The 17,997-nt window shown below is 44.7% G+C and overlaps 1 protein-coding gene across 1 annotated transcript; it reads left to right on the top strand.

Annotated features, from left to right (window-relative positions):
• Positions 1-9,443: 9,443 nt before the first annotated feature.
• Positions 9,444-16,593, top strand: LOC110522022 (proton-coupled zinc antiporter SLC30A1). The gene is made up of 2 exons (XM_021600083.3): positions 9,444-11,082; positions 13,945-16,593. The coding sequence occupies exons 1-2, from the start codon at positions 10,494-10,496 to the stop codon at positions 14,874-14,876; spliced, it is 1,521 nt and encodes a 506-aa protein (XP_021455758.1). The 5' UTR covers positions 9,444-10,493; the 3' UTR covers positions 14,877-16,593.
• Positions 16,594-17,997: the final 1,404 nt, after the last annotated feature.

Here is a 17,997-nt window from a genome sequence, read left to right as displayed (position 1 = left end):
ATGACATCGCCGAAGTCGAGGTTCGGTAAGATAGGCAGTTTTACTAGGGTACATTTGGCGGCGTGAGTGAAGGAGGCTTTGTTGCGGAATAGAAAGCCGACTCTAGATTTGATTTTAGATTGGAGATGTTTGATATGAGTCTGGAAGGAGAGTTTACAGTCTAGCCAGACACCTACAGTGCCTTGCGAAAGTATTCGGCCCCCTTGAACTTTGTGACATTTTTTTATGAAGAATCAACAACAAGTGGGACACAATCATGAAGTGGAACGACATTTATTGGATATTTCAAACTTTTTTAACTTTTAAAATTGGGGGTGCAAAATTATTCAGCCCCCTTAAGTTAATACTTTGTAGCGCCACCTTTTGCTGCGATTACAGCTGTAAGTCGCTTGGGGTATGTCTCTATCAGTTTTGCACATCGAGAGACTGAATTTTTTTCCCATTCCTCCTTGCAAAACAGCTCGAGCTCAGTGAGGTTGGATGGAGAGCATTTGTGAACAGCAGTTTTCAGTTCTTTCCACAGATTCTCGATTGGATACAGGTCTGGACTTTGACTTGGCCATTCTAACACCTGGATATGTTTATTTTTGAACCATTCCATTGTAGATTTTGCTTTATGTTTTGGATCATTGTCTTGTTGGAAGACAAATCTCCGTCCCAGTCTCAGGTCTTTTGCAGACTCCATCAGGTTTTCTTCCAGAATGGTCCTGTATTTGGCTCCAACCATCTTCCCATCAATTTTAACCATCTTCCCTGTCCCTGCTGAAGAAAAGCAGGCCCAAACCATGATGCTACCACCACCATGTTTGACAGTGGGGATGGTGTGTTCAGGGTGATGAGCTGTGTTGCTTTTACGCCAAACATAACGTTTTGCATTGTTGCCAAAAAGTTAAATTTTGGTTTCATCTGACCAGAGCACCTTCTTCCACATGTTTGGTGTGTCTCCCAGGTGGCTTGTGGCAAACTTTAAACAACACTTTTTATGGATATCTTTAAGAAATGGCTTTCTTCTTGCCACTCTTCCATAAAGGACAGATTTGTGCAATATACGACTGATTGTTGTCCTATGGACAGAGTCTCCCACCTCAGCTGTAGATCTCTGCAGTTCATCCAGAGTGATCATGGGCCTCTTGGCTGCATCTCTGATAAGTCTTCTCCTTGTATGAGCTGAAAGTTTAGAGGGACGGCCAGGTCTTGGTAGATTTGCAGTGGTCTGATACTCCTTCCATTTCAATATTATCGCTTGCACAGTGCTCCTTGGGATGTTTAAAGCTTGGGAAATCTTTTTGTATCCAAATCCTGCTTTAAACTTCTTCACAACAGTATCTCGGACCTGCCTGGTGTGTTCCTTGTTCTTCATGATGCTCTCTGCGCTTTTGACGGACCTCTGAGACTATCACAGTGCAGGTGCATTTATACGGAGACTTGATTACACACAGGTGGATTGTATTCATCATCATTAGTCATTTAGGCCAACATTGGATCATTCAGAGATCCTCACTGAACTTCTGGAGAGAGTTTGCTGCACTGAAAGTAAAGGGGCTGAATAATTTTGCACGCCCAATTTTTCAGTTTTTGATTTGTTAAAAAAGTTTGAAATATCCAATAAATGTCGTTCCACTTCATGATTGTGTCCCACTTGTTGTTGATTCTTCACAAAATATACAGTTTTATATCTTTATGTTTGAAGCCTGAAATGTGGCAAAAGGTCGCAAAGTTCAAGGGGGCCGAATACTTTCGCAAGGCACTGTAGGTACTTATAGATGTCCACATATTCTAGGTCGGAACCATCCAGGGTGGTGATGTTAGTCGGGCGTGCGGGTGCAGGCAGCGAACGGTTGAAAAGCATGCATTTGGTTTTACTAGCGTTTAAGAGAAGTTGGAGGCCACGGAAGGAGTGTTGTATGGCATTGAAGCTCGTTTGGAGGTTAGATAGCACAGTGTCCAAGGAAGGGCCAGAAGTATACAGAATGGTGTCGTCTGTGTAGAGGTGGATCAGGGAATCGCCCGCAGCAAGAGCAACATCATTGATTTATACAGAGAAAAGAGTCGGCCCGAGAATTGAACCCTGTGGCACCCCCATAGAGACTGCCAGAGGACCGGACAACATGCCCTCCGATTTGACACACTGAACTCTGTCTGCAAAGTAGTTGGTGAACCAGGCAAGGCAGTCATTAGAAAAACCGAGGCTACTGAGTCTGCCGATAGGAATATGGTGATTGACAGAGTCGAAAGCCTTGGCCAGGTCGATGAAGACAGCTGCGCAGTACTGTCTTTTATCGATGGCGGTTATGATATAGTTTAGTACCTTGAGCGTGGCTGAGGTGCACCCGTGACCGGCTCGGAAACCAGATGAGATGATGATGATTCGAGATGGTCAGTGATCTGTTTGTTGACTTGGCTTTCAAAGACCTTAGATAGGCAGGGCAGGATGGATATAGGTCTGTAACAGTTTGGGTCCAGGGTGTCTCCCCCTTTGAAGAGGGGGATGACTGCGGCAGCTTTCCAATCCTTGGGGATCTCAGACGATATGAAAGAGAGGTTGAACAGGCTGGTAATAGGGGTTGCGACAATGGCGGCGGATAGTTTCAGAAATAGAGGGTCCAGATTGTCAAGCCCAGCTGATTTGTATGGGTCCAGGTTTTGCAGCTCTTTCAGAACATCTGCTATCTGGATTTGGGTAAAGGAGAAGCTGGGGAGGCTTGGGCGAGTAGCTGCGGGGGGGGCGGAGCTGTTGGCCGTGGTTGGAGTAGCCAGGAGGAAGGCATGGCCAGCCGTTGAGAAATGCTTGTTGAAGTTTTCGATTATTATGGATTTATCGGTGGTGACCGTGTTACATAGCCTCAGTGCAGTGGGCAGCTGGGAGGAGGTGCTCTTGTTCTCCATGGACTTTAGTGTCCCAGAACTTTTAGAGTTAGAGCTATAGGATGCAAATTTCTGCTTGAAAAAGCTGGCCTTCGCCTTCCTGACTGACTGCGTGTATTGGTTCCTGACTTCCCTGAACAGTTGCATATCGCGGGGACTATTCGATGCTATTGCAGTCCGCCACAGGATGTTTTTGTGCTGGTCAAGGGCAGTCAGGTCTGGAGTGAACCAAGGGCTATATCTGTTCTTAGTTCTGCATTTTTTGAACGGAGCATGCTTATCTAAGTTGGTGAGGAAGTTACTTTTAAAGAATGACCAGGCATTCTCAACTGACGGGATGAGGTCAATATCCTTCCAGGATACCCGGGCCAGGTCGATTAGAAAGGCCTGCTCGCAGAAGTGTTTTAGGGAGCGTTTGACAGTGATGAGGGGTGGTCGTTTGACTGCGGACCCGTAGCGGATACAGGCAATGAGGCAGTGATTGCTGAGATCCTGGTTGAAGACAGCGGAGGTGTATTTGGAGGGCCAGTTGGTCAGGATAACGTCTATGAGGGTGCCCTTGTTTACAGATTTAGGGTTGTACCTGGTGGGTTCCTTGATGATATTGTGTGAGATTGAGGGCATCTAGCTTAGATTGTAGGACTGCCGGGGTGTTAAGCATATCCCAGTTTAGGTCACCTAACAGAACAAACTCTGAAGCTAGATGGGGGGCGATCAATTCACAAATGGTGTCCAGGGCACAGCTGGGAGCTGAGGGGGGTCGGTAGCAGGTGGCAACAGTGAGAGACTTATTTCTGGAGAGAGTAATTTTTTTAATTAGTAGTTCGAACTGTTTGGGTATGGACCTGGAAAGTATGACATTACTTTGCAGGCTATCTCTGCAGTAGACTGCAACTCCTCCCCCTTTGGCAGTTCTATCTTGACGGAAAATGTTATAGTTGGGTATGGAAATCTCCGAATTTTTGGTGGCCTTCCTAAGCCAGGATTCAGACACGGCAAGGACATCAGGGTTGGCAGAGTATGCTAAAGCAGTGAGTAAAACAAACTTAGGGAGGAGGCTTCTGATGTTGACATGCATGAAACCAAGGTTTTTTCGATCACAGAAGTCAACAAATGAGGGTGCCTGGGGACATGCAGGGCCTGGGTTTACCTCCACATCACCCGCGGAACAGAGGAGGAGTAGTATGAGGGTGCGGCTAAAGGCTATCAAAACTGGTCGCCTAGAGCGTTGGGGACAAAGAATAAAAGGAGCAGATTTCTGGGCATGGTAGAATATATTCAGAGCATAATGCGCAGACAGAGGTATGGTGGGGTGCTGGTACAGCGGAGGTAAGCCCAGGCACTGGGTGATAATAAGAGAGGTTGTATCTCTGGACATGCTGGTTGTAATGGGTGAGGTCACCGCATGTGTGGGAGATGGGACAAAGGAGGTATCAGAGGTATGAAGAGTGGAACTAGGGGCTCCATTGTAAACTAAAACAATGATAACTAATCTGAACAACAGTATACAAGGCATATTGACATTTGAGAGAGACATACAGCGAGGCATAAAGTAATTGCAGGTGTTGATTGGGAGAGCTAGCTAAAACAACAGGTGAGACAACAACAGCTAATCAGCTAACACAACAACAGCAGGTAAAATGGCGATGACTAGGCAGGGAGGGTCGGATTAACTACACACAGAGCCTGAGTTCGCGGCTTTGGCCGACAGATAAAAAAATAAATAAACAGAATGGAGTACCGTGATTAATGGACAGTCCAGCAGGCATCAGCTATGTAGCCGAGTGATTATAGTGTCCAGGGCGCAGTAGATGGAACAAGGAACCCGCCACTACGTTAGCAGGTGACAAGGCGTTTAAAGTTAGTAGCCCTCCGACGAAGGCCGGTTGAAGGCACAGCGGATGGAGTATTCATCGGCAGACCAGTCGTGGTGGTGCGGCGGGCGCCGTGTCGACAGAGAATCCAAGCCAGATGGCGAAAGTGGTATTGTAGAATTTAGTTTGCTGGCCGGGAGATGTGCCTGGCTCACGGCTAACTGGTGCTAGCTTCGTGGCAGTGGCGTTAGCCACTATAGCCAATCGGTAGCAGCACTGATCCGGTGCCAAGGTCCAGAGTTTACAGCAAGGATCCGGTGGAGTATCGGGCTCTAGCCGTGTATGAGTGGGGTTCGGGTGAACAGCTGAGTAGGCCGGGAAGTGGGCCTCAGGGATAGTTTTGGTACAGGGTGCCACGGTGAGCTAGCTAGCTGCAAGCTGTGAGCTAGCTAGCTGCAAGCTAGCTGTGAAGATCAGAAGTAGTGTTCCAGGGATTACTGCAGGAATCCGGCATTGTTGTGGAGAGACAGTCCGATACTAGTGGACTGGCGAGTATTATCCAGGCTAAGAACAGGGCTGGTATCTGTGCAGAAGGTGAAAGCCGCTAGCAGTGGCTAACAATGACTGAATAGCTAATTAGCTGGTTAGCTTCTGGAGGTTCTTGAAAGTGTTCTAAAAATAATAGCGATACCCGTATCACATTGGGTGAGGCAGGTTACCGGAAGGTATAATCGAATTAAAAATCGAAAAGAGATTGAAAATAAAATGTAAATATATACGAAAAATACAAAAGTACACGAGACACGAACAAAACACGTCTTCACTACTACGCCATCTTGGACCTAAAATAAGAATGTGTTTTTAATTGTCTTTCATAGTTAAATAATGGTTAAATAAAAATGAATCAGCATGAAACGGTTGGATGAAAATGTGCATATTTTCTTTATAGGGATTTTAGAATATTTGCATATATTTGAAAATATGTTGCCAATTGGATGGAAACCTAGCTATACACTCTATACACTCTATATACAAAAGTATGTGGGCACCCCTTCAAATAAGTGGATTCGGCTATTTCAGGCACACCTGGAGTGACAGGTGTATAAAATCGAGCACACTGCCATGCAATCTCCATAGACAAACACTGACAGTAGAATGGCATTTCTGAAGAGCTCAGTGACTTTCAACGTGGTGCTGTCATAGGATGCCATCTTTCCAACAAGTCAGTTTGTAAAATGTCCTGCCCTACTAGAGCTTCCCCGGTCAACTGTAAGTGCTGTTATTGTAAAGTGGAAACGTCTAGGGGCAACAATCGCTCAGCCGCGAAGTGGTAGGCCACACAAGCTCACAGAACGGGACCACTGAGTGCTATAGCACATAAAAACTGTATTTCCTTGGTTGCAACACTCACTACCAGTGGTGGGCCATCAGGGCCAGCAAGGCCTTCTCTGCTGGCCTAAACATCATCAGGATATATTTTTTTTTCAAATATATTTTTCCACAAATATGTATTAAATTATTCCCCAGGGTAAGAGTTATACTCTTCATTTCATAGCTTTCCTCTTGGTTGCACTACTTCCAGCCCCAGGTTGAGATTTGGAGGGCTGGTCTTTATGTTAGATATTTTATCCAATCATATTCAGCCATCATGTGTTGCCAGGGGTCTAAAATCTGCCCTCAGGCCTTCAGAATCAACAGTGCGGGCGCTTGTAGCTTAAAGTGAATGGAAATGAAAATTTAGTGTCAACCAATCAGCTTTAGAGTTGGCTATTGTACGCCTGCTGGCTGGCTCCAGTGTTACACAGGAGCCAGCTAGCAGGCGTAGTGCGTGCACGTCTTTTGATTGGATTACCAATATTGAGGGGCAGGTCTATGCAGAATCTCAGAACTAGGAAACTGAATTTGAAAAACGAATTAATTTGCGTACTACTAAGCTGTTTTTTCAACCCACAATGGCGGAAGGAGGAGAAGATATCGATTTGGTCGAGGATATAATTATAACCCCATTCTCAAGACAAACTTTTCAAGAAAGTTAGACATTGTCAGGAGAGGTCGCCCGACGCCGATGCTACAAAGCCTGAAAGGGGTTCGTTCACCACTTTCAAAGTTCCAACTACGAGCGCTATCAATGGCTCACAGGCTCCGAGAAGCACTGCAAACTATATTGCTGGGAATGCCTATTATTTGCAAGTGATCGATTTGGTGTTTGGAGCCACACTGGCTTTGCAAACTTGAGTTGTCTAACCAAGGCAGCAACGAGACACCAAAGTACGGCTAGGCACTTACAAGCAATGGTGCTTTTGAAAACTTTTGGGGACACCCAAGTGGATCTACAGCTCAACGAACAAGCGTGCAGGGCAATGGAGCTGCACAATGAAAAGGTATTGTACTCTTCCCCTGCAATTCTCTGAATAAAAATGTCAATTTCAAGGTGACGCAACGCCTGGTTATACTGCGTTTCTGTCTAAATGTATAGTGTCTAGAGCCATGGCATCATTATGATGGTAATAAGAGGTGGATTAATTTGGGTGGGATTGTGTAGGACCTCACTGAAGGCCCAGGCCCCAGGCCCACGGCACACCACTGCTCACTACTGATTTCCAAACTGCCTCTGGAAGCAACGTCAGCACAAGAACTGTTCGTCGGGAGCTTCATGAAATGGGTTTCCATGGCCAAGCAGCCGCACACTAGTCTAAGATCACCATGCACAATGCAATGCGTCGGCTGGAGTGGTGTAAAGCTTTCCGCCATTGGACTCTGGAGCAGTGGAAACGCGTTCTCTGGAGTGATGAATCATGCTTCACCATCTGGCAATCCAAAGGACGAATCTGGGTTGGCGGATGCTAGGAGATCACTACCTGCCAAATGTAAAGTTTGGTAGAGGAAGAATAATGGTCTTGGGCAGTTTTTCATGGTTCGGGCTAGGCCCCTTAGTTCCAGTGAAGGGAAATCTTAATGCTATAGCATAAAATTACATTCAAGAAGATTCTGTGCATCCAACTTTGTGGCAACACTTTACTGTTTCAGCATGACAATGCTCTGTGCACAAAGCGGAAATGGTACAGAAATGGTTTGTCGAAGTCAGTGTGGAAGAACTTGACGGGCCTGCACAGAGCCCTGACCTCAACCCCATCGGACACCTTTGGGATTAATTGGAACGCCAACTGCGAGCCAGGCCTTATCGCTTTAAGCAAGTCCCCTCAGCAATGTTCCATTTAGTGGATAGCTTTCCCAGAAGAGTGGAGGCTGTTATAGCAGCAAAGGGGGGACCAATTCCATATTAATGCCCATGATTTTGGAATGAGATGTTCAACGAGCAGGTATCCACATACTTTTGGTAATCTAGTGTACTCGAGATGTAAAGGCTTGTAGTAGTCAGCGTCTCCCACAAGAGGTAATCATTTCTCCTCTTCCTTTCATGTTGGAATGGTTGAAGTGTCGTTCGAAAGTGGCTGGAGAAATCTGCAGGTGAAGACGTTCTTCCAAAATGAATCCTGTATGGACCGCCGTTTGGGTCTTTGCTTGACAAAAAAGATACACGTCAAATAACAAAATTATATCATAGAATGTTGTGTGTGCTGAATTTGCACGTTGTGTTTACAATACCACGTTGATAATAAGGCTTTATTTGTTCGACCGAATGGGAAAACAATCATTGATCATTTGAAATAAGAGCAGGATCAAAAATGTTTGCAAATATCTTTGATACAGATGTTATTAGAAACGCTAGCTAGGTACCCTCATAGCTGGCACCAATGCAACCAGCCTGAAAACAATGAGCAGTAGAAACTGCAGTCATTTTCAATATTCTTAGTATTGATTTAGGAATCCTTGTGAGTAAGTATTAGCTAGGTAGCCACTTGTCCTCCTATTGAAATTGAACTTCAGTTTATGAAAATAACTAGCACGCCAGCTACTTAACCCTGTTGCCCAAAGCTGACGTTACAAGCAGCCAGCTAGCTTCATCTGGCTAGTGACGCTTGACTGGACCGTGTTATGAAGCTAGCCACAATAACGATTAGCCACAATAGTGGAATTTTGGTTCGACTTCAAAATAAAACTCCCTCTTTGAAAGTGACGCAAATGGTTACAATTGGTGGAATCATGCCACATTTAGACTAGATCAAGTTAAACAAGGTTGGCGTGTTGGAATGTGGAGAAATGACATGGGGTATAAGTCTACTTACTTTGTTAGACCCACAGAACACAACTGTGAAGAGTTTACGCAAATATTAGCATCATAACTCTTATTGCAGGACTTTGGCTGTGGGAAATCACCTCCCCAGTCAGCCTTTTGTGCGTATTGACATTCATATTGCACTGTACAGCCTTACCTACAGATTTGGGATCAATTAAAGGGGTTATCAGTCTGCTTAATACCCAAGTGCTTTTTTCCAAAGTCCTCCTCAGAGTTATCAGACTCTAAAACATCCACTTTGTATTCTTTCTCCTCTGGAAGTGTTCAATACACATAGTGGTTGACTGATACAATAAATGTGGCTAATTTCACAGTGGTTTCATATTCTGTGGGTGTCACTGATACCCAATGTCATTGATCCACAATTTTTCAACAGATTTTTCTCAATGTAACAAATGGTCTTTTGTTGAATTTATATGACACAGTCCAACCTTGTTTAGCATGATCTATTTTATTATGGCACTATTTGCATCAAATTTACTGAGGCTTTTATTTTGAAGGCGAACTATTGTGGCTAATCCTTATTATGGCTAGCTTCACATAGGTGGGTCCGACCATCATTAATCAGTCCGAGAGCTTGGGGGAGTCTGTCTGTGTTGAAGTGCAGCAGCAGCAGCATCATAGCATACGTTTGGTGAATCGCTGTGACATGAAATACGAGTGATGGTGTAATAAATACGTAAAACAATATTTACGTGTTAAATTATTATGTGACGTCTAGTCATATATATAGGTCCTGATTGGTCAACAAGCTAATTTGGTACGTCAAATAGCGTTATTTGATGTATATATATTTTTTGACACGCAATGACCCAAATTGCGGTCCACAATCATGTAACTGTGTGATGGCCAGGATGCGTTCTAAATTGTTCAATCTACTTAAGTATTGCTAGGACATTTTTCCTTGCAAATATATTTTTTAAACAGATTGAGAAATAACATGTCGATTTTCATTTAGATATTTTCAGAGTAGGTGTAGGCTTCTTTTCGGTTTGTAATCGTGCTTAACCAGTAGTCTAGGTAACCTAATGTCTATTGGGTGGATACCATTTTGTTAGGGAACAAAAATAAGACAACGGGCATTGTGGAGATGCTATACACCATCCTAAAAAACAAGAAGTCACAAAATGTTAGACGATTGATTCCAAACGACGACCTCGAAATGTTTGCTTTACGCAACGTGCCTACATAGCAACGCTCGGCTCCGCCTATGTGAAATGGTTGGGAAAATGGACCAACCAAATTCTACTTTATCCATAATGACCAATAGCAAAATACCAGGGCGTGCCTCATTCGTTGTGGAAACTTTACCGGCTCGGGTGCAAAGTTTCAGCCGTCTGCAAATCAAAGTCTACCCTAACGTTTCTGAAATATACCCCAGTCTTTTAATTTTCCCAGTTAGCCGCTTTTGAGGAACCAACATCGTTTTTTGCTGTATCTGGAATTGGATTTGGTTGTAAATCGTACGATAATTACGAATTTTTAACGAGCATATACATATTTACAATACATGATGGAATCCCATCTCGATTGGCACGCTACAGATGGCTACCAGCATATTGTAAGCTAACTAGCTAACTCAGTTATCTAGCTAAACGAGTGACCAGCGGAGAAAAATGGCTTGTGAGCCTAATCGTGTGCGGCTACTATGCATGCTTTCATTGACATTTGGTTTTTTTATTGTGGAGGTAGTCGTCAGTCGGATCACGGCATCTTTGGCAATGCTGTCGGACTCCTTTCATATGCTATCGGATGTCATAGCGCTGGTTGTGGCTTTGGTGGCGGTGCGCTTCGCTGAGAAGACGCAATCGACAAATAAAAACACGTTCGGATGGATCCGGGCGGAGGTGATGGGGGCTCTCGTAAACGCAGTGTTCCTCACAGCTCTCTGTTTCACCATTATCTTGGAGGCCGTCGAGCGATTCACCAACCCACATGAAATCGAGAAACCCCATGTAGTAATCGGTGTGGGGGCCGCCGGGCTCCTGGTCAACCTCCTCGGGCTGTGCTTGTTCCACGGACACGCAGGTGGTGGACACGGGCACTCTCACGGAGGAGGCCATTCTCATGGAAATAAGAAAAACAAGAGGGGTAAAATATGCAAGTCAGAAAGACCGAATGGATCATCAGGAGAGGAGTCCAACAACCTGGTGGGAAGCCACAACAGCCCCCCTAATGGCGTGGACAGTGAGAGACGTAGACATGGTAAGTTATGTAATTAATTATTCGTATTTTACAGTAAGCAGCTATATTGTCAACATACTGTGTTGATGTAGCTACTGTACTTGTCTAGGTACAATCTTTTCACTCAGAATTTGACCCTTTGGCACCCAGTGATACTGATATTTCTTCCACCTCGGGTTCATTGTTCTACTATGAATCATATCTAGACAGCTCTTCGTTATGATATCAGATATGAAACAACCATACTAGCCTGTCTCAGGTTTTATGTTGTTTCATCGATTGAAATAAGATGTTATATAATTGGGGAGTTGGAGCAAACATACCACACACTAGCATAATCTCACACTGACAGGGATTTTATTCAAAGAACTGAAATGTGAAGGCCTACTCAATATGGAGTGGTCTTTAATCCAAAGCCATCTCTGTGGTGTTCTCGTTAACCCTTTAATATCTTTGCCTTTGAGGAGAGACATTCAACACAGCCAGTCTCACATGGTCTTGGCTGGGTTTCTTCTGTATTGTAGCTGGATCAATATCCACTACCATCTCAAAGGTGTAACTGGGCTAATGTGGGTCTCCTGACTTGGGCATTATCAGTATATCTATCATATGTTGCCAAATGGCTATAGCTTAGGCTATAGGAGCCATTTACCAGACAGACCAGTGGCTCACAAAGTGTAATGGTTGGGCAGAGGCACAATGACATCTGTAGTTTTTAACAGAAACAGTGATAAGGCTAAATTCATTGTAATATTGGTAGGCGTCAGTGACTGGTATCAGCAGTGATTTGATACAGAACAATGCGTCCCATGACTATGCCTATTCTCCACACACCATTTTGAAATTCCTTTTGCAGAGGCCATGAGAGTGCACAACAGACCCTTTTAATTGAATCTCTTATCTCAAGGAACTGCCACTGTTCTTTTTGCCACTTCAGGAAGACAGTTATTCCTATTCCCAGGTTATGCCTCTTTGCTTGTCTGTAAAATACACAATGCTTCATAAAACTGTGCCCCCTTTGTATGCTCACTGTAATATTACAAAGAATTTGAATCAAACTAATCTGAAAAAATTCTGGGGCGGCAGGGTAGCCTAGTGGTTAGAGCGTTGGACTAGCAACCGGAAGGTTGCAAGTTCAAATCCCCGAGCTGACAAGGTACAAATCTGTCGTTCTGCCCCTGGACAGGCAGTTAACCCACTGTTCCTAGGCTGTCATTTAAAATAAGATGTTTTTCTTAACTAGTTAAATAAAGGTTAAAAAATAATAATAATCTGACCTAGGGTCAGCCTGCAGATGTTTTACATGGTGGCAGACATGTCATGATTTGTTACAAAACCACAATTGTGAAAGTCCCAGCCATCCAGATTTTATCCCTCAAATTACATTGAGCATTTGAAGTCCAGGCTTTCAAATCGTGACCTTATTAGAAGACATTTAATCCGTATTGTCACTACTCGTGCTTCTACAACCATAACAGGAAGTTGTCTTCCTTCACAAAACCCACATATTATAAGTGGTTTATATACTACAAAAAAAATGGTTAATATAAATCCCAGTCAGAGGCCTTCAGTGATTCTTGTCACCATTGTTTTATCATATTAACAGGATATCATGGTGTAAACATGGCAATCCACCAAATTCAGATAATGACCATGATCTCCTTGCTGATATTAGGGTCTGTGAGCTGAGAGCTGCCCTCTGCCTCCTTTTGGGACAGAAAATAGTTAAACCAGGAAACTAAGTTTCCCCTCTACAGTGGGCCTGTCAGGCTCTGCCAGTTTCAGTAAATGGATCCCATTTCTCCCTCCTCCATATGCACTGATCGCTGCAACCTGGCTATACATCATCTCAAGCAGTGACACGACCGAAATCCCCTGATTCAGCCACACCATTAGGCCCTGATGAATTACCCCTACGCCACTGAGTGCCGGGACAGAGGCTATTAGCCTAGCGCTGGCTCTGGTGCCATTGGCCATTATGTAGCCGTATGAGTCGTAGCATAGTGCTAGGCAATCAAGCTGTCTGCAGACATGAATTGAATTCCCTCAAGGTGTTAAGCAGGGGAGTCTGTTGTGGTCGGTTAATTTACTGGCTTCCACCACCACGCCGGTTGGAGTTCATTTCCAGATTGGGAACTGGGAAGGTGATGTACTACGGCCTACATTATTTTCTACGTTGAAGTAAATGGTTTTAATTCAAGTCTTAGCTTCTTATCAAGGTGTTTATCATCTCGGGCAGCCGTACATGGCACATCAACCATGTCCTCCAAAACCTCTGATGATGTCATCAATCATTATGGTTTGATATGGTGGTCAGTAGTTGGATGAGGCAGCTAATAAACCACAGCTGGATGTGAGTCATTCAAAATTAAGATTTCCAGTCATTCCTCGTCTTTGTAATTATCAGCGTTTTCTTTTCTCCATCCCATTGATGCAGGAGTCTCTGCCATTCTTCCTATCAACCTCTCAAATATGTTGTCTCTATTCAAATACTAGAAATGCATCCTTTGTACCTTCCTTGAAGTAATCTCGGCTCTGAATTGGTCATCATTGGGGATGGTGCTCACCTTGCTTTCACCTATCCAATCACTTCTAGATCAATGCTGGTATACTAGTGGTTAGAGCGTTGGGCCAGTAACTGAAAGGTTGCTAAATAAAATCTCCGAAACTGACAAGGTAAAAATCTGTCATTCTGCCTCTGAACAAGGCAGTTGTTCCCCAGTAGGCCGTCATTGTAAATAAGAATTTGTTCTTAACTGACTTTCCTAGTTAAATGAAAAAAATGATCTCAAAGAAACTAGGAAGCATGCATTTCTAACAGGGCTGTGCTTTTGCACCCCCCCTTGACCTCTTTAACCCCTTGTCCCCGTCTTCTTCCTTCAGAGATTGTTCGCAACGACGGCGAGGTGCATATGAACGGCAGCGCCGCCTACGAGGACATGGACCACAGCCACGACGAGGGTTCACTCAACATGCGCGGCGTCTTCCTGCACGTGCTGGGCGACGCCCTGGGCTCGGTCATCGTGGTGGTCAACGCCCTTATCTTCACCTTTGTGTGGCGGCCGTGCCCGCCTGGCGAGAGCTGCTTCAACCCATGCCACTCGACAGATCACCCGCACGTTAACCACACCCTGGTGGACCTGTCCATGGACGGCAACGGTTCTAGCTTTCAGCGGACCATGGTGGGGCCATGCTGGGTGCTCTACCTTGACCCCACGCTGTGCATCATCATGGTGGGTATCCTGCTCTACACCACCTACCCACTGCTCAAGGAGTCTGCGCTGATCCTCCTGCAGACGGTGCCCAAACAGATCGACATGCACCGCCTCAACGAGCGGCTGCTCTCGCTGGACGGTGTGCTGGCCATTCATGAGCTGCACATCTGGCAGCTGGCGGGCTCGCGCATCATTGCCACGGCGCACATCAAGTGCCACGACCCCACATCCTACATGGACGTGGCCAAGCGCATCAAGGACTTCTTCCACGACGAGGGCATCCACGCCACCACCATCCAGCCCGAGTTTGTCACGGTCAATTCCGAGTCAAGTGCCTCTCTCTGCGAGCTCTCCTGCCGAACTCAGTGTGCGCCCAAGTTGTGCTGTGGCGCTGCAGACAAGCAGGGTGTTGCTGGCACTGGTCCGGCAGGCGAGGGGAAGGTCCTGGCGGCCTCTGCAATGGAGGTGATCAGCGAGACCCCAGAGGGAGCAGCCGGAGCTTCAGTTCTGGAGCAGGCGGCTGCTGCAGTCGTCCAGGTGGTCCCCCGGACCCCGGAGCCCGAGGTCATCATCACCCGAGAGGTGGAATCTTCTCTGTGAGACAGACCGGACACAGTTGGAGGAAGGATAGAATCACTACTAAAGTGGATGGAAGTTTTTAAAAAGTGCCAGCCAAAGTTGACAGTGGGTTGTCGTGTGTACAGCGCGCTCTGATTCTGGAAATACTGGTAGGAAAATGGCTCCACTACCGCAGACTTGTTCGAAGACACCCTTTGTCCCAGCCCTCCCACTGCCTACCCCTCGCCACCTCCTCACCTCTGACCTCCGCAACCGCCATGGCCACGGCCTGGTCTGGCCTGCTGCATGTGTATCCTTCCCCACATTAGCGCCGGGTTGTGATGTGTCACCGTCGTCCCATCCCTCCACGGTGTCTCTGTGCCAAAGCGTCTCAATAAAGGACAGAATGGAGACTCCCCTCCAGCAAGTACCATGAGCCAACACGACACCTGCAAGGCCAAGCACACCTGTCTACTCCGCAGGTCTTTTTTGTTGATCTTATGGACCTTTTCATTTATGCATTATTTTTTTATTTTTTGGGGATAGGCTTTGAACATCAATTTTCTTAGCCTTGGCCCCACAATAGAAAATTGTTATTACAATTTAATTTTATTTAAGTTATTAGTAATGATCTATAATTTTCTCTGTAGATGCATTTATAATATTTAGTTTGGATGGTAGATTTAATTTGTGAAATTTTTCTGAATATTTGACGAACCATCTATGCTGTAGACTTGTTTTTGAAAATATGTTTTTTTTAAATGAATTTTTCTCAGACTTTTATTCTGGCCTTGACTCTGTTTTAATGGCAGTTGTTAGTTGAAGGCAGACGCTGTGTAAAAACCTCACCACGCCTATAATTCAAATTGCTTTGAAATAGCACTGAGTACTGTTCGCGTAAGTACTGTAGGCTATCTTGTATCAGCAAACTTCAGCAACTGTTTTATTCAACAACAACAAAATCGGATGCCTTGCAAACCTGAGGGTCTATCACTGAAGAAAATGTGCACTACAAAATGCCAAACAATATTCTGTTTTAAATCTCTGCTGGAGAGCCATCGGATGGGTTGTTGAAATTCATACTAATATTCCTCATGAATGTGTTGGGGAAGGGACCTAGTCAAAATCCATCCTGAATGTTTTTACAGTGTCCAGAGTGCTTCTGCTGCAACTTTGCATGACCAAACTGAAGTGTGTTATTTCAGCCACAGAGCTTCAGAACGAGCTAACACTGCTACAAAACAGTAGCCCACTTCCTTGTTTTCTCAGATAGCGAGAATAACTTTATAGATTAAATGAAATGTCACTGAATCTTTTCCCTTCTTTCTGGTGACTGGATTTGTGAGGCTTTATGTGCCGATGTAGAGTCATCTTAGTGGCCTTTTTAAATGGGAAATCTGATGGAAGGAAATTCCCTCATTCATTATTATTATTATTATTATCAACACAAAGATATCATTTATATGTTGATTCAAGGATGCATTTCAGATTTCCACTCAAAGTAAATGTGTATGCAATATAGAATAATTGTATTGGGAAATGTATTTTGACACGTTCCTTTGTTTTTGAGACTCAAGCCCTCTGTGCAAATTGAGGTATGTGTCATTCGTTTTTTCGGATTTTAAATATGACATGTCTGCCAATGTGTTTTTGATATATTACAGTACCCGTCAATGTGTCATTGTGAACATTTTAAAATGGCTGTTTGGTACAGATGTCAAACTGTTGTTTTGTGTAATTTAAAAAAAATGTGTTTTTAGATGTGGTTTCTTTGGACATTAGGTCTTACCCTTGATCTCGCTCCCAGAAACTTCCGCCCAAATGTGTGTCAAACTTGGCATTCGTTAGCCAATACAGAAATATCGGGAGAAACTCCCGGTGCATAGGCATGGCTTAATCCACCAACCAATCATCTCCCACAACACCTTCCCCGTATGCTAGCACGCCACAATCTTCTGAGTCGCTAAAATAAAATGATGACAAGTAAGGTCCCTCCCATAGAATTCTATGGTCGATCCCACTAAGGCCGACTTTGAATTGTTTATGGAAGGGGATGCATTCATCTGAAATGGGTCTTCTGCATTTAACCCAGCCCTTCTGAATCATAAAGGTGTGGAGGGCTGCCTTAATCGACATCCACTTCATCGGTGCCAGCCTTACTGTTTATGTATCAGACGTGCACAATAGCCTGGGGAAGAGGTTAGTTCTACCCTTAAAGAGCGACTCCCCCTAAAAAGCAACTTCTCCTTTTGAAAACGGCCTATGTGGCATTGTTGATTCGGAAACATTTATTGTAGTGTCAATTTGGTTTGACGTTCAATATCCCCATGGGGCTAGTTAGCGACAATCGGTCAATGACACAATGTACACGGGCTATCCAATGTCAAACCAACTTTGCCATGGTCGCACTCTAGCCGGCTGAAGCTAATTGGCAAGTTTGTCTAGCTCTAGCCTAGGCGATGTCAAGACACAAGACCTGGTTAGACTTTAAAGTTATCTGGAAGTGTGAGTGACTGTAACTGTGTACTGTTTTGTCACAGTGAATATAGAAATGCTTGCCACGTGCACACACACACACAAGACGCCCACATTAACCCCTCCCCCCAATACAACTCTCGTTTGGCTTTATTCATGGCCGCTACATTTCTTGATGACCAAGGTGAAAAAACTAGGCTAAATCAGGAAGTTGAGCCCCCATTTAGTACATTCAAACTCATTGAACATCTGCGTTGATAATAATCCATCAGACTTGTCTAGAAGGTAATGTCAACAGGAGATATTTCACAATGAATGGTTAAATAGCACCACTGGATCGCCATAATGCTTGAAATGCCATCTACGTTCATAGTGACTCTACAGTACATTTGAAAAGGAACCTACTTTTGAAAGTGAATCTACAGTGGGAACAAACGTCATTGGTTCAGAGTTGACCGAGCGGTAGTTCGCTGCCAGACAGGGCAGTAAGCCATTAGCCCTTGGCCTAGCTCTGTAACCCAGTGAAAAGCCCTCAGCCAGAGGGCCTTACGCACAGTAGTAGGCCCCTTGGGGAGCATTCCCCACAGCCACACTGCTCTAGTCATTTACACGGCATTCCAGCATCTTGCCCCGCTCTCCTCTCTATTTCTTCCCTCGTTACCTAGCCTGTTTAAACGAGACTGAATGC

This window comes from Oncorhynchus mykiss, chromosome 4 (genome assembly GCF_057628025.1).
Source record: "Oncorhynchus mykiss isolate SJ-2025 chromosome 4, ASM5762802v1, whole genome shotgun sequence".
NCBI classification, from domain to species: domain Eukaryota; kingdom Metazoa; phylum Chordata; class Actinopteri; order Salmoniformes; family Salmonidae; genus Oncorhynchus; species Oncorhynchus mykiss.
Note: the sequence above shows the minus strand (reverse complement) of the source record. Positions and strands in the feature narration are given on the sequence as shown.